Genomic DNA, 15,462 nt, shown 5'->3' with positions numbered 1-15,462 from the left:
ACCTCCCTCAATGCAGACAGCCTGTTGAATTAACGGCCCATGAAAGTGAAAGCAGGACTCAGGGGTTCAACTAAATACAGCTTGTTAGTCACGCACATCAGCACTTTACAGGGTGCTTTTTATAACAACATTCAGCTAGCTTTGTTTCACTATTTATTCAGAGTCAGCATGCATAAGGCCCTGAGATCTTCAAAAAAGTAGCCTCAGATATGAAAATGGAAGCCCCGTTCCTTACAAACTCACCCTAAATTCTTGACAGATGATTATTTAAAAGAAAAGGCAGCAAAGTGGTGATGTGTAAACACAGTAAAGAGAGAATGAGGAGCTTTTATGGAATATAGAAAAAAAAGAAGGGGAATAAGAAAAAGCAGACAGCCTGATTTATGATTGTATTTAGATATGCGGCTCTTAATGGTTTGAAAATAGCATGAAGGTCACGCATTCGTTTTTCTTTTGGGATGCCATCAAGATAGAACGGAGGCCAGAAAAAAAAGAGGAGATACAACAACTTAACACAAAATAGTAATTACCCAAGAGAATACAGCAACTAACCCAATAGCTTCCATTGACGACAATAGACGTCCCATCCATATGAACTGGAAGGACTGGATAACCATTTCCATGGCACTGAAGCGTATAATCATTAACTACCGAAAATGCCAGTTTAAACGGATTGGACGTCAATGGTCATAGGTGGGAAAGAAACAGCATCATGTTAAAGAGAATTCATTTTATTTTATGATCCAGTAAAATGCGGAAAATGCTTTTGCATTTACTTTTGATGTACTTTGCAATTGATCTGAATTTTGAAGTTTGGTTTCAAACATTTGTTAAAGTTCATTTGTTAAATTGATTAAATGTGTAAGAAATATGAATTAAATTGCCGTGTTATAGTTTCTGAATTAGACACAAAAAATATACATATACTACTGTATTGTGTATTTAGCCAAAGTTCCAATTAGAACGGACTGTGCCTCATTGAACATAAAGCCTGCCCTGCTACTTTATTTAATGTCAGTTATTGGTAGTACTTTTAAAAAAAGGTGTTATTACATGTAGAAAAGTCGAGAAATGTGAATGTGTTTTTCTTTTAAGTCTTCAGCCATCATCCTGACCACGCAGCAATGACGTCATTCAAGCAGTGAGCTCAACAGTGCGTCAAAATTGAGAGGAAAACAAACCCCGCCCACTCTGTACAACTCTCCACTTCATTGGCTACCTTCGGGATGCGCACTTCTTATAAACCTGGGGCCCTCGCACCTTCACACGGCTCAAAATTTCCGACCAACCGGTAGGACATCACCGCGTGTGAAGCAAAAGTGGAGTTTGGGGTGGGGGTTTCAAATTTGGAGACATTTTGTGTATAAAAATAAATAATAATATTAATAATAATACAATAAAAAAAACGATATGTTGGATAAACACGTGAGCGGCGAATGACTTACGGGAATCAAGAAGTAAATCGTGAAGCGAGAGCAGCAGCAGAGGCCAGTCCAGACCAGGATGAACCTGATCGGGGGCTACCAGCACCACCACCATCATCATCACCACCACCTCATGCACGAAGCCTTCCCGTTCGTGCAGCGCTGCCACCAGGATGCGCCCTACTTCCAGAGCTGGGTGCTCAACCACGGCGAGGTGCCTCCAGACTTCCAGATCCAGACGCCCTACCCGGCCACAACGGAGCTGACGCCGGGCGCCTCCGTCGCCGCCTCCTCGCAACACGATCACGGCCGCCTGGAGGCTCTGCAATCGGGCATGAGCAAGCGGAGGACGGCGGGGCCCAAGAAGGAGCGCCGACGGACGGAGAGCATCAACACGGCGTTCGCCGAACTCCGGGAGTGCATCCCTAACGTGCCCGCAGACACGAAGTTGTCGAAAATTAAGACTTTACGCCTGGCGACCAGTTACATCGCGTACCTGATGGACGTGTTGGCCAAGGACGCCGGGGACACGGAGGGTTTCAAGGCCGAAATTAAGAAATTTGAAAACCGAGACCTGAAAAGGAAAAGGGACATGGTAAGTGTGAGCGTTCACACGGCCCGATTTAAGGGAAACGATTGTCAAGCATCCGTTTTTAACGCTGGTTGGCCTGACATGAGAGATCATCATGTAACAAAACTCGGATGTGTGAAAACACACATTTTGCAATGGGGATCCAAATACTAGACGGTAATACATTTGGAATTTTACATGCAATCTACTTTTCCGGAGTGAAGTCGATTCAAATGGTGTGGTATTATTTAAATGATCGAGATTTTGATCGGATTTAAATTTTGAGTTTATTTCTTTCTTTTTACAGGGCTTTGCATTACATCAACTATTTTAATGAGAGCTTTGTGTTTAAAATAACATTTTAAAATCGTGTTTTTGCCATCTAAAAAAGAGAAAGGGACAGGATCAATTTGGACATTTAACAGGCAAGGTTGTTGTTAAATTGGATAATTTAAATAATAGTTTGGTAGGCTTGTGCTTTTTTTAAAAATCAACATGTCAAGTTAACACATTTTCAAAGGCAGTCTGTGTATTCTAAAAAGTGTTAACTTTTTAGTATGTTTTAAATTTTAACTGGGTAGTTTTGAAAGTAAATCCTTTTTTAAAATTGCATTTGACTTTACGTTTAATAATTGGTAGAAATGAAAAGGGCAGTACAGAATACTGATGGTTGAATTGTCCACTCGACTGGAAATGAGAGAAAGGAAATTTGATTTAATGTTCTCTTTAAATTAGAAGTGTTTTGCTGGAGGTTTCGATCAAATCGGCAGATTTCTAACAGGACTCTACCAAAAAAAGACATTGAAAATCTAGGCTCTGAGGGAAAAGGGGCGATGTCAAAAGCAAAAGTTGGACGTGCATGCCCAAAATTGAGGGAAACAATAGTAAATATACCCCACTTGATGCTGTGTTCTGGTTAACGTTGGCAATTTTGATCAGTAAGAGTCTATAATTTACAAATAGTAGTCATATTTAAGAATTTGAAGCCGGAAAGAGATAACTTTTAAGTGGAGACCTTCACATGCTCTATCATGACAAAAATATTAGGTCAATTGAAGATCCTTTAGTGGAGGTTTGCTTTAAAGTTTCTTCAATTGGGATACAAAACTAAATCTGGGATTTTGGAAAAAAAATGTCGGGGGCAAAAAATGGGGAATGGGGTTTATCATGCTTTCCATTGGCATTTTTAAAAGCCTTTTTTTCCAATTACATTGAATAGCAGTTTCCTATTCTAAAATAAGATCGAAAATGATGTTATTAAATACATTTAAAAATATGCAGTTGGTACTTTGAAAATATATACTTAAATGTGACATTCTCTTCTTACTTAAATAGAAACTGAATGTGATCTTAAAATGATTCAAAATAAGGATTTTTAAAAAAGTTGAAACGGAGGATGGACATTTGCATGCATGCTTAACTCTTGCAAAAAATGGAAAATACATGTACTATTAATATCTACTATTAACATTTACCATTGATATTAATATTTATATTACCATATTTTTAAATCGGAAATAGGTTACAAATCCATGCACCAAGTCTAGTATTAATACAACACGTGAAATTACATTAATAAAATTTGAACAGGGCGTTTTTTTGTGAAATAACTGATTTTTCCCCATGATAAAACTCTGAAAATAGTTAATATATAAATTTATGTAGAATATATAAGATCACATGGTCAAGAGTTGATTGCTGCTGTGTTCATAAATATTATGAGTAGACGTATATTGAGAATGTATTTTCACATTGAATACAAGATGAATAAAAAGGGGAAATACCGAACCACTTTATCCTCACCAGGGTTGCGGGGGGTGCTGGAGCCTATCCCAGCTGACTTCGGGCCAGAGGCGGGGGACACCCTGAATTGGTGATCAGCCAATTGCAGGGCACAACGAGACAAACAACCATTCACGCTCACACTCATACCTATGGGCAATTTAGGGTGTTCAATCAGCCTACCATCCATGTCTTTCAAATGTGGGAGGAAACCAGAGTACCTGGAGAAAACCCACACAGGCCCGGGGAGAAGATGCAAACTCCACTAGGTGGACCGACCTGGATTTGAACCCAGCTCCCCCACTGTGAGGCCGACGCACTTATCCGCCGGGCCGCGGAAATATAACTATAAGCAGTAATGAAATAAACGCAATTTTAGTTCATATTGAACGTCAGGTGCGCAAATATATATACAGATAGGAAAATAAAATATTTTACAAAACATTTTGAACATTGGCTATTTTCTGTTGTTTGTGCTTTTACGTTTTTTAATTACGAATAATGTGGTTGTCTCCATCTGGCCCAGAACGAAGGGGCACCACAGGACTCGTTCGGCACCGAGAAGAAGGCGAAGGGTCGGACCGGGTGGCCGCAGCAGGTTTGGGCTCTGGAGCTCAACCAATGACACCGTACGACCACCCTATAAAACAGCGTCAACCACTTGTACGACCGTACCTGAACGCATCAATCGACTGAGCAAAAAGGATCGGTTATTCGTCTGTCCTGCTTTGTTTATTTGTTTATTTGAGAAAAGGGGAATATTTTATCCCCCCGTCACGTTCTGATACAAAAATCCGGTGAAAAACGTTTAAATTATGTATAAATAAATAAATACAAATAAAAACACTAAAGTAAATTATTCATTTCTTTTATCACTAGTTTTGTAATTGCATCACGTGTACTGTCTTCTGCCATTTTATTTGAGGATTTAGAGGTTACTTTTATGGGGCACAATTTATTTCTTGGTAGATTATTTGTCATTTTTTTCTGAATTTTGTGGTAAAATCAACATGCTCAAATACGTCAAATCGAAAGGATTATATCAGATGACGGTGTTCATGGTATTTTCCACGGAGTGTGAAACCATACTCAGGCAAAATACATAAATATATTGATATGTTTTTGTTGTTTATTCATGTTTTTGTTGTACCATAAGAATGTCAATCTACCTCAACGTGCTCACTGTCCGCTTGAATTGACCCACGAGAATGTTGTTCACTCTAAACACCGCTTGACACTAGCAAATGACAAGGAAAACCACCCTTTCAACTGTATATTAATATTAATTTTGCAAAAATATGGACAGAAATGTACGTTAGACGTGAAGTTATATAATAAATTGTTATTTTATGGGGTCTGCCATTTTTATTTTAATCTTAATCAGTTTGAGAAAGGTTAGGTTTCATTACTTCAAAGATGAAGCTGTACTTTGACAAGAATGTCAACGAGCATCGTTTTTTACACGTTCCTCTTAATGCTAAAGGTTTCGCTAACGTTTTGTCATTGTGTAGGCAATTCATGGCTTGTAAATTTGTGATTCTTAATATGAATTTTAACAGGTTTGTGTCATTAATGTGATTGTAAGGTAGCAAAATTGAAATTTTGCAAGAACGTACTTTGGAGTCCTTTCTCAATATTTGGAGTTAAAACGGTAGAACGTTGTTATGATTTTTTTCTCTCGAAATTACTGTTTTAAATCTCAAATGTGAATGTCTAGATTTAGCATTGAACAATTTTAAAATGAAGTAAAGCTTTATAAACAGTTTGGAATGTTACAGTAAAATAAAACAAACCATGTTTGCTTAACAATACTGTCACCTAGCGGTGTTTACCTAGTACTGTTGAAGTTTTAAGATGTTTGCTGGGTCACGCTTCAATCAAAATAAAGTATAGTATTATTATCCCTAATTCAATGTATCAAAATGGACGAAAAAAGGTGTTTGGAAAACACTACCATTACTTCTTGTTTTATCCAATCATCCTGTACATAATAAATAAGCACGTTCTCAAGACAAGTACTCACCCAGATGTGTTGACCTGTACATTTATTCTTAGGAGCAATAAGAAGCCTTATTTAAATACAAGTTAAGTTTCTAAGACAATAGTTATATGCTGCTGTTGTCATTTAAGTGTGAAGAAAAACAAATGTTATTTTCTAGCGAAGCTAACAGAAAAAAAGGTAAAACAACCCCTGAAAAATCCCACGTAAGCATGTACAAGGACCCATGTGGTGAAAAGCAGACAAGTACAACATTTAGGGTTAAGAATGGTAAAGAAATGCTAAAGAAAAAGCAAACCAAAAGGGGCATGTTACATATTAACGCCCACCTGCCGAGAATTTACCATGCATGTAGTTTAATTTGACCCTTATTAACGTTGCTTTCTCAGGAAAAGTGGGAGAATGGGTCAACTGACTGACCTATTATGCAAAAAGTAATAGAAAAAAAATCCCATTAAAGATGGCTTGTGTCATAAATCATTCCATTACTTAGTATTCCAATCACTATTGTAGTTGTTTACAGGCAGCTAGCTACTGTGCTTAATACTTTTGGCACACAACATAACAGGAGGGTTTGAAACTGGGCCAAGACTTTGAAGCATCTCAGTGCTAAAAGTTCACAAATACATTAACATATCTCAGGAGAACATGCAAGATGTCAGCAGTGCTTGTCCAGGGTCCCTTTATTTGGTAAAAATTTGTGACGGTAGCTTTCCCGACAAGGTTTAGTCGGTTGGTGGGAAAGTGAGTTGTTATCCGTCAAAACCCCCAAAAACCAAAAAATCAGAGTCCAGGTGCCCGAGTAGCGAAAAGTACAGGGAAAGGGAACGACGATCCGTGGCTGCTTGCGGGAGGAAAAAAAAAGTCCTCCAAGGAAACCTAATAGTGCTTGCAGAAGTGTCCAGATTTTAGCTGTTCTTAGATTAGAACTTGATTTCATTTTATATTCGGGAAATGTCTTGGTGGCAGTAGCAAGACAGACAAGACACACAAAACATTGCAGACCTATGTAAAAAATTGGAACCACACACAGGAAGTCTTCCATTAGATGGGGAACTTCTCCAGACTGTGACCGAGGTTGAAAATATGTAGAGTCACTCTTCCAAGGTTATCCGCACACACAGTCCCTCAATAGTCTGGATCTGAAGAATCAATCAACAGTAACAGAGTACAACCCCTCAACTCCGTTTCCGGCCTGGTAAGCACCGACCGCTCTTCCATCTTATCGGGGAGGGATCTCACTTTCCCCATAATAATTAGATGGAATGGTTGGTCTGAAGCGTCGCTTTTTTCATTTAGTCCAGTGGTTTGCTGCTGCTGTCGGATTTCTGGTCCAATCGACTTTTGCTGCTCTTCACCATGTAAATAAAGTAGTTCAACGTGTCCTTCTCGTTCACCGGAATGTTCCTGAAATGACGGCTCACCGTCTACAGATGCACAGACAGTCGGAGTCAGAGGAACGCTCTCTTGACATTGAGGTGCAACATATCAATTTGACAACTAATTATCATTGGATTGTAATGTGTATATTCAATGCTTAACATGTAATGGTCCAAATTGGTTGATTTCAGTCTCAACACAATAAATATTGTCGAATATGCATCCTGTTGCCTTCCATGACAGCAGACTGACCTGAACTGTGCTAGTTACTGGTCGACCGACCATCCATACTTGTATCCAATCTTGGCCTATTCATGACTACAAATTTTATTAGCATTGGCTTAGGGAGCATTTTTTTCTGCAGTTCTAAATAAATCACTTCAATGGATGTTGATTTACCTTATTGGCCATTTGTAAGCCAGGGTTTTAGGGTCCTGACTGAGAAGTGTTTCTGACATTTGCTTGACAGCACCTGAGCTTGGCGGACAAAGTCTAGCTTTTTTTCCTTTAAAATAAAAGATAAACAAAGAACGTGGCTAAATGCTACGGCAGCAGCCAGGGGCACAGCTGCGGGTGCTAGCCGGCTGTCGCAAAGCATTATTAATGATGTGCGGGCCTCGTAAAAACCAAGTCTCGCTATCCCCGATTCGGCGCGTCTGGGGAAACATTCAACTTGCAGCCGGTGCCATTCATCCGGCGTTCAAATTTGACGCCCCCCCGCCACCCTCTCCCGCCGGTCGGGACGCATACAGGAGGTTTTCATAAGGTGGCTGCGTAAAGCCCACCTGGCGATGCGGCAAATTAGTCTAACAATCTCTCAGTCAGCAATTACGACCAAGTGGGTGCTGTGACACTGCGTACGTCAAAGTGAAACACCACTACAATTGCAAGTAGCGCCTATAATGAGGACAACATGGTTGGGGTAAACGTCAAGCTAAAAAAAGCAAATTTCATAAAAAAGTAGGCATTACAAATCTGTTTTTAGCCCCCGCTGCTACAATTGAGTGAAGCCGATATCAAGGATATGGAATAGTAATCCCTCAAATATCGCGGATAATGTAGACCAGACATGGCCGCGATGATTGAAAAATTGTGAAGTAGGGTCAACCCTATTATAACTTTTTCTTTCTTTCAGTGTTGAGTCCTAGCAGCAAAAGCGGCTCCGCTTACGAGTTTCAGCGTGGATTTTCACATTTTGATGAACTTAAAAAATAAAATTAATAGCGGTGAAAAAAAAATCAGTGATTTCGCAATAAGTGAGGACGCGATAATTGAGGGATTACTGTGGTTGTACTTATAGGCAATGCCTACTATTATATGTAGGCATTATAAGTAAATAAATAAATAGTATGTGACAGGCAAAAACGCTATCTTTTCAGGGATAAAAATCAGAAAAGTTTGGACTACAAATGTAGTAGATTGGATGTACCGTATTTTCACACCTATAGGGCCACTTAAGTCTAAAATTCTCTCTAAAATGGCCCAATTGGTCAGTGCGTTTTGTCTGTGCACTAAACTCAATTTTTGTATGGCCCTGACAGCTTGAGTGACTGGTTTTATTTCTTCCCGGCACGCTACTTATTGCGATCAAACCAGCGGACGTTCACTCTAAAAATAGCCTCCCGCGCATTCCAAGCATTACGGTAAATCCAATCAAAACATCCCAAGGGAGTGGCAAGGCATTTGACTTCCGTGTGATTGCAGCGCTTTTAACCCTCAAAAACACTCAATACTTAAAGAAACAGCATATCAGAGCTATGCAGAGTAAATTCCTGGCGTGAATTACAACACAATGCGGGTGTGAACGCTTGGAAAATGGACTGAAGCCATGGATCGAACACAATTTAACAGCTTTGCTAAGATGGCCAACGTTGTAGTTCGGGCAGGCAGCGTCACACGAGTTACGTGACGATTTGGAATGAATTGTCGATGGCGATAAAACAGCGAGGAGAATCAAAGGCTTGGGAGTGTTGCATGTCGCGAGTTACAATGGATTGTGGATGACTGGGCTCAAGTGTCGGCCAGCACTGTTCGAGCCTTCGCCAAAGCTGGAATCAAGTTCCCAGAATACACAACTCTGACTTACAGTGGAGCCTAGCATGTTAAATGCCGAACTCTTTATATCAGAGTGTACCTTACACCTCAATAAAGCATTATCAAACTCAGTTTTGCTCGTGCTGCCTTTAAAAAACACGCTAGTGCCAAGCCTAACATACGCTAGCAGCTAGCATAATGTACGCTATCAGATAGCATAACATATGCTAGCGGCTAGCATAACATAGATACGCTAGCGGATAGCATAACATAGATACGCTAGCGGCTAGCATAACATAGATACGCTATTGGCTAGCATAACATATGCTAGCCTAGTGTCATGCTAGCCCCTTATCGGACGAGGAGTCTAATGTATTGACAAAACCAGAAAATATACCTGCAAATGAGACTGCGCACTATCACACTGTGTTTTATAGGTATGAAAATACGGGGCATATTTGTGGTTGCCCAAAAATATTTCACCGAATTTGCGGAAATGTGCGGTCACCTCGGCAAGTTGGGCTTTGTTGAGGCCTGGCCTGGTCTGCAGCTTGTAGTGTCGCTTGTAGCGTCGCAATGTGTTTACCTGCAACTGGAACAGATCCACCTGGAAAGACATGAGTCAGTTTACCATCTCTTTCAGTGGCCATGGTGTACCGTATTTTACAGACTATAAGTCGCACTTTTTCCTCACAGAGCTTGGCTGACTGAACCTGCGACTAATACTCAAGTGCAACTTAGGTATTTCTTTTCTCTCTCTGACCCCGATAGACTCTTTTTTTTTTTTAAATTTAGGTTATAGTTATCTGAAAACCTGTTATATTAACATCTGTCTATTTAGCCTGTTGTTCTCCATTTTGCTATTGTCACTTTAATGAATGTTTGTTCTTGGTTTCTAATAAAATAATAAATTGCCCTCCCAAAAATCCAACATATATTTTTTTCCTCTTCATTGTGTATTCTTTGGCTGGTGCGACTTAGTGCTAAAAATACTGTACTTGGGCCATTTTTCCAATAAAACTGATGTAGAAAAGAGGCAAGAGAGTGGAATGGTAATGTTGTATCAGCATGTTTTCTCTCTTTTGTGGGTATAGAAGCTCAAGTAATCCTGACTAACAACAAATTTTAAAAAATCCAAACTCTACACCAAAAATTTGAACTGTATTAATTTGTGTCTTAAAAGCGTCATAATGGAAAACTCTACCTCTGGTACCTCCACGTCATGATCTGGGGACTCTCCGCCGTCATCACTCGTCTTCCTCTTTCTCTTGTTGCGCACGCTCTGAATGAAATTCTTGTGGAAGTCGCAGATGTACAAATGGCGTACCTGCCAACAAAAATAAAAAAACATGTTGGGCATAATGTGTTGAAGTGCATTTCGTAGTGGAATAAAAGTACTCCCCTGACTAATCTGAACATTTAGCCCAGTAGATATCTGGAGTGCATCAGCTATGCGCTTGGGGAGAAGAAAAAAAAAATTCACGGGCTTATGTGTCGTCCACACTTAAGAATGAAATGAACTTCCATCTAGCAGCTTGTGTAGACTTCCTACCAAATTGTTCCATTTACTATTTCCTTCTGTGACCTTGATGACGTAGCAGTGTTTCTTTCCCAACACACTGGTGTGCCGTGAGCAATGTTCAGGTGTGCCGCGGAAAAGATATACAATGTAGTATTCAGAGAGAAAAAATAATTTGAATATAACAAGATTAAAATCGAACTATTACAAGGTTAAAATCAAAATATGATGAATGCTAAATTATAGATTATACTATTACAAGATTCAAATTGTGAAAGTCATTTTGTTGCTTATTTTTCTATTGAAGTTCTTTGGTTTCTAGGGCATCAACTTTTGGCAATGTAAAATCTGTGAGCACAACATTTTTTTGCTTAATATTGAGATTAAAGTAATATTTGGAGATAAGTCATAAAATTATGTGATTTAAAACATTACATTACTTATTTTGCATCACACGAAATGGAAGCTGTTCAGGGTTCGCAGACATCAACTTTTGGTAACAAAAATTAGATTTTGGAATAATTTTGGATGTTGATGTGATTCCTGCTATAAAACTTTGATGAATGACTATTGTTAATATAGGCGACATTTTAAATTAAAAGATTTTCAGATGGTGGTGTCCTTTGAGATTTTTTCAATGGAAAAAGTGTGCTGCACCTCAAAGAAGGTTGGGAAACATTGAAGTAGCAAGCACGCCATTTCTCCATCACTGCCTGCGGCATGTGATGGCCCACGTGTTCTTAAAAATTGACGTTGGTCTATAGAGCATCGTGTGTGTGGAGTTACAATGTTTTGTTACATCTTTTGCTGCAATTGTAAATCTTTTTTCGTTTTACTTGGTTTCCGAGTTTTGAAGCGATTTGACAATCAACGTTCTTAATTTAAAAACCTATACAGTAATACCTCGAGCTACGCGGAATTCTGAGATACGACTAAAATTCTGAGCAAATATTTATCTTGAGATACAAGACAATTTTTGGGATACGAGCATTCGAGACAGCCGCAAGAGGCTGCCTTTGATTTCAGCGCACTGTCTTTCTCGCCGCATCTCTCTCGTGCAAAGATATCTACTTTTCCAGTTTAAGATCCTATTTTTTGGTGTGGTTTTTTTTCAGAGGGTGGGAACAAATTAATTTGTATTTAGTTCATTTCTATTGGAAACGTTGATTTGAGATACGAGTTAATTGACATATGAGCTCAGTCCCGGAGCGCATTAAGCTCGTATCTCAAGGTATGACTGTACAGAAAAATATTTTTTCAAAGAGTGGCCTGGCCACTGACATATTTGCAATCTCTATCATCTTACTGTTGGACAATGTGACGAAAATTTACTCAATTTGAGATTTAAACTTTAATATTCATTTCTGTCTTCCACACTAGGAGGGGGTCCACCAGAACAGACTAAAGGAAAGGGTTCACATGCTCCATTTTCTACTGTAACGTGAGGGTCTTCTTCAATCAGAAAGTCTAAAAAAACATCTAAAATGATCTCCCAACATACAATTTATTACAAACACAAATATATAAGCCTAATTGACTTTACACAATTATTGGTTCATACTCCGTTTGAAGTTTCCAACCAAACAAAATGTAAAAAGGTTGTGATTTCTGGGAGATATTGTAACGTTACTATTTTCACGAGGGCAGAGTACTTTGGTGCACCTACACTACAGTATTTTCCAATATGTAATGTTTTAAAGCCCTTTAGATTGTAAAAGTAGTGAAGTTTATTAATGTTGTGTACAATTAGAGTGACGTGGTGTGTTGGTTGTCCCGTTCATTTTTCAAATAACTTTGAAGTCATTTCTTAAGAATAAAATTAGTGGGCAAATGTCACTTGGACCAAGTTGACCTTTTTATTACTTATTTTTAAATACAGCAAAGGTTAAGGTAACGTTAGCACAGTAGTTTAAACGCAGTGGCTATACGAAAGGAGCATTAAATAACCCATCCTTAACCTTAACAAAACAAACTTCAAAGCGGCTGACCCCCCCAAAACGATCCAAACGGTATTAAAATCCAAGATTGAAGAAATTCCGTGTTCACTTAGCATTAGCTGTCAATCAACCGGCTAACTTGCATTTGCCGAATGTCTTCCAGAACCCAACATGTGCAAAAGTAGCCCTTTTGGTTCTTTCTAATGTCACTCACGCTCTTGTCGATGTCCAGCTTGAGCTTCTTCTGCGAAATGCTCTTCTGAATCCGCTTGCTGAAGGAGGCGTTGCCGGCGGAGCGGCCGCAGCGTTCGCCGTCTTCGATCAGGCAGCAGCTCTGGCCGTAGAGGGGCGGCGCGGGCGGCCCATCGTGGCTGTCCTCCTCGGTACTGAAGCCATTCATCCTGGAAGGAACTACCCCGGAGGGGATTCGGTGAAATAATGTGGGGCGATAAAACCCGACACCACCAAATCCCCTATCAAAAGTGTACGCTCGGGCTGATTTTGCCAAAGGTAGCGTTTTATAGCCCAATTCCTCCGTAGTGCCTTGATATCATGCTCCCGTCTTCTAGCGAACCGCGGCCGGCTAACGTGTGCTAGCCCTGACGAGTTAGCGCAAACGCAAGGTGGGCTGGATATTCCAAAACAGCTAACGTTTCGCGAATGACAGCAATCGCGAGCGACTCGTGGGTTGGTAATGATAAAACTCGACGAGCGAAACAACTTTGTTTATGATAAATACAAACAAATCTGTAGTTTAAATCGAGACAATCGCATCGTACAATAGACGTGCTGGAGTGTCGGTAACGGAAGTTTCCCTCGCTCGTCACGATTGGTCATTTTTTGGAATAAAGGCGGGGCAGTGACAAAATGCCACTGTGTGATTGGCTTTGAGGAACGCCGGTCTCGAACTGGCACCGCCCTATACAACACTTCGGTGTTTTCCACACAGCTTGAAAAGATGTCGTTGTTGTTGGGTCGGACGGGGTATTAAACCAACTATTTAGCCTCGTAAGAACACGCTGAGCCACAAAATGCTCAGTAAATCGCGTGACAAAATCATGATGGGTGAAATTAGAATCGCGAAACAACCTGTTAACGCGACGTTACACTACACCCACATTCACTAGTCCAGTGTTTCCCAACATTTTTTGAGCTGTGGCACACTTTTTGCATAGAAAAAAAACTCAAGGGGGACACCACCATTTGAAAATCTTTTAATTTGAAACTATGCCGCCTGTATAAGCAATAGTCATTCTCATCAAAGGTTTATCAGCAGGAATCACATAAACCTACAAAATTATTCCAAAATCTAATTTTTCACACTGACCTAATGTCACTAAAAGTTGATGTCTGCGGAGCCTGAACAACTTCCGGTTCGAGTGATGCAAAAATAAGTAATGTAATGTAATGTGAATTTAATAGCACAATTTTATGACTTTTCTCCAAATATTACTTATATCTCCTAATATTACGCAAAAAATGTTGTGCTCACGCAGACATTACGTTGCCAAAAGTTGATGCCTTAGAAACCAAACAACTTCCGGTTCATGTTAGAGAAAAATAAACAACAAAATGACTGTTTCACAATTTCAATCTTGTAATAGTAGTATAATCTATAATTTAACGTTCATCATATTTTGATTTTAACTTTGTAATAGTACAATTTTAATCTAGTTATATTCATATTAATTATTCTCTCTGAATTTTACATTGTATTACTTACGCTTTTCTGTATATCTTGGTTACATACATCGCTGTACTGTGATTCTATCTGTCACCATCTGAGGGGCGATAAAGTCAACTATAATTGGTCAAAACAATATTACTAAACTATTTGGACCTAGTTAGCAACACATTCGAACGTGACTTTATGTACACAAACTGTAAACAACACACGTGATGTTGTCATCATGTGTTGTTTGTTGTGACTTTAAAAATTGGGTGTGAATGTTGACTTTCCGTCAAATTTTAAAAGCCTATTTGCATAGGAACAGCCGTCTTAATTAGAACATTTAATGATTTCATTTCGGTTATTGTCTCATCTCATTTTCTGAACTGCTTTATCCTCACTAGGGTCGTGGGGGGTGCTGGAGCCTATCCCAACTGACTTCAGGCCTGAGGCTTCGGACACCCTAAATTGGTGGTCAGCCAATCGCAGGGAACAATGAGACAAACAACCATTCACGCTCACCCTCATACCTACGGGCAACTTAGAGTGTCCAATCAGCCTACCATGCATGCTTTTGGAATGTGGTAGGAAACCGGAGTACCCGGAGGAAACCCACGCAGGCACGGGGAGATCATGCAAACTCCACACAGGTGGACGTGACCTGGATTTGACTTACGTTTGCCCCAAAAAATATATATAAGGGCCGTCCGGCAGGTAAGTGTTTAGCGCGTCGGCCTCACAGTGGGAGACCTGGGTTCAAATCCAGATGTCTTTGGAATGTGGGAGGAAAATGGAGTACCCGGAGAAAACCCACGCAGAACATCAAACTCCAAACAGGTGGACCGACCTGGATTTGAACCCAGGTCCCCCACTGTGAGGCCGACACGCTAACCACTCATCCGCCAGGCCGCCCTCAGGTGTCATTACTGTAATAGGACCGGAGCACAAATTCTCTCTCGGATGATGTAGCGGGTTCAGACCGAGGACAGCATTAAAAAAGATAGCAGCAGCAGAAAGCAAATTAGGTTATTGTGAAGATGAGGCCAAGAAATGTTCCAATGGAGCGTTAAAATGTGATGGGACTGTAATAAAGACATATGGGGATGGCCTGGCATTAGATGATACAGCAAACAATAACACAAGTTTC

At 39.9% G+C, this 15,462-nt stretch overlaps 2 protein-coding genes across 4 annotated transcripts; one reads left to right on the top strand and one right to left on the bottom strand.

Moving 5' to 3' along the window:
- Positions 1-1,284: 1,284 nt before the first annotated feature.
- On the top strand, positions 1,285-5,801 carry LOC144068348 (heart- and neural crest derivatives-expressed protein 1-like). 2 transcript variants are annotated; one of them, XM_077592801.1, is made up of 2 exons: positions 1,285-2,019; positions 4,304-5,801. In XM_077592801.1, exons 1-2 carry the CDS (start codon positions 1,504-1,506, stop codon positions 4,400-4,402), a joined length of 615 nt encoding a protein of 204 aa, XP_077448927.1. In that variant the 5' UTR covers positions 1,285-1,503; the 3' UTR covers positions 4,403-5,801. The 2 variants fall into 2 exon arrangements, with proteins under 2 accessions (XP_077448927.1, XP_077448926.1); XM_077592800.1 differs by having other exon boundaries at positions 1,285-2,172; positions 4,304-4,394.
- A 4-nt stretch (positions 5,802-5,805) lies between these two features.
- On the bottom strand, positions 5,806-13,480 carry sap30l (sap30-like). 2 transcript variants are annotated; one of them, XM_077592803.1, is made up of 4 exons: positions 12,861-13,480; positions 10,404-10,517; positions 9,699-9,797; positions 5,806-7,203 (listed from the first exon to the last, which is right to left on the bottom strand). In XM_077592803.1, the coding sequence occupies exons 1-4, from the start codon at positions 13,044-13,046 to the stop codon at positions 7,072-7,074; spliced, it is 531 nt and encodes a 176-aa protein (XP_077448929.1). In that variant the 5' UTR covers positions 13,047-13,480; the 3' UTR covers positions 5,806-7,071. The 2 variants fall into 2 exon arrangements, with proteins under 2 accessions (XP_077448929.1, XP_077448928.1); XM_077592802.1 differs by having other exon boundaries at positions 10,395-10,517; positions 12,861-13,479.
- Between the last annotated feature and the right edge of the window lie 1,982 nt (positions 13,481-15,462).

This window comes from Stigmatopora argus, chromosome 22 (assembly GCF_051989625.1).
Source record: "Stigmatopora argus isolate UIUO_Sarg chromosome 22, RoL_Sarg_1.0, whole genome shotgun sequence".
Classification (NCBI taxonomy): Eukaryota; Metazoa; Chordata; class Actinopteri; order Syngnathiformes; family Syngnathidae; genus Stigmatopora; species Stigmatopora argus.
This window is presented reverse-complemented; position numbering and strand designations above follow the sequence as displayed.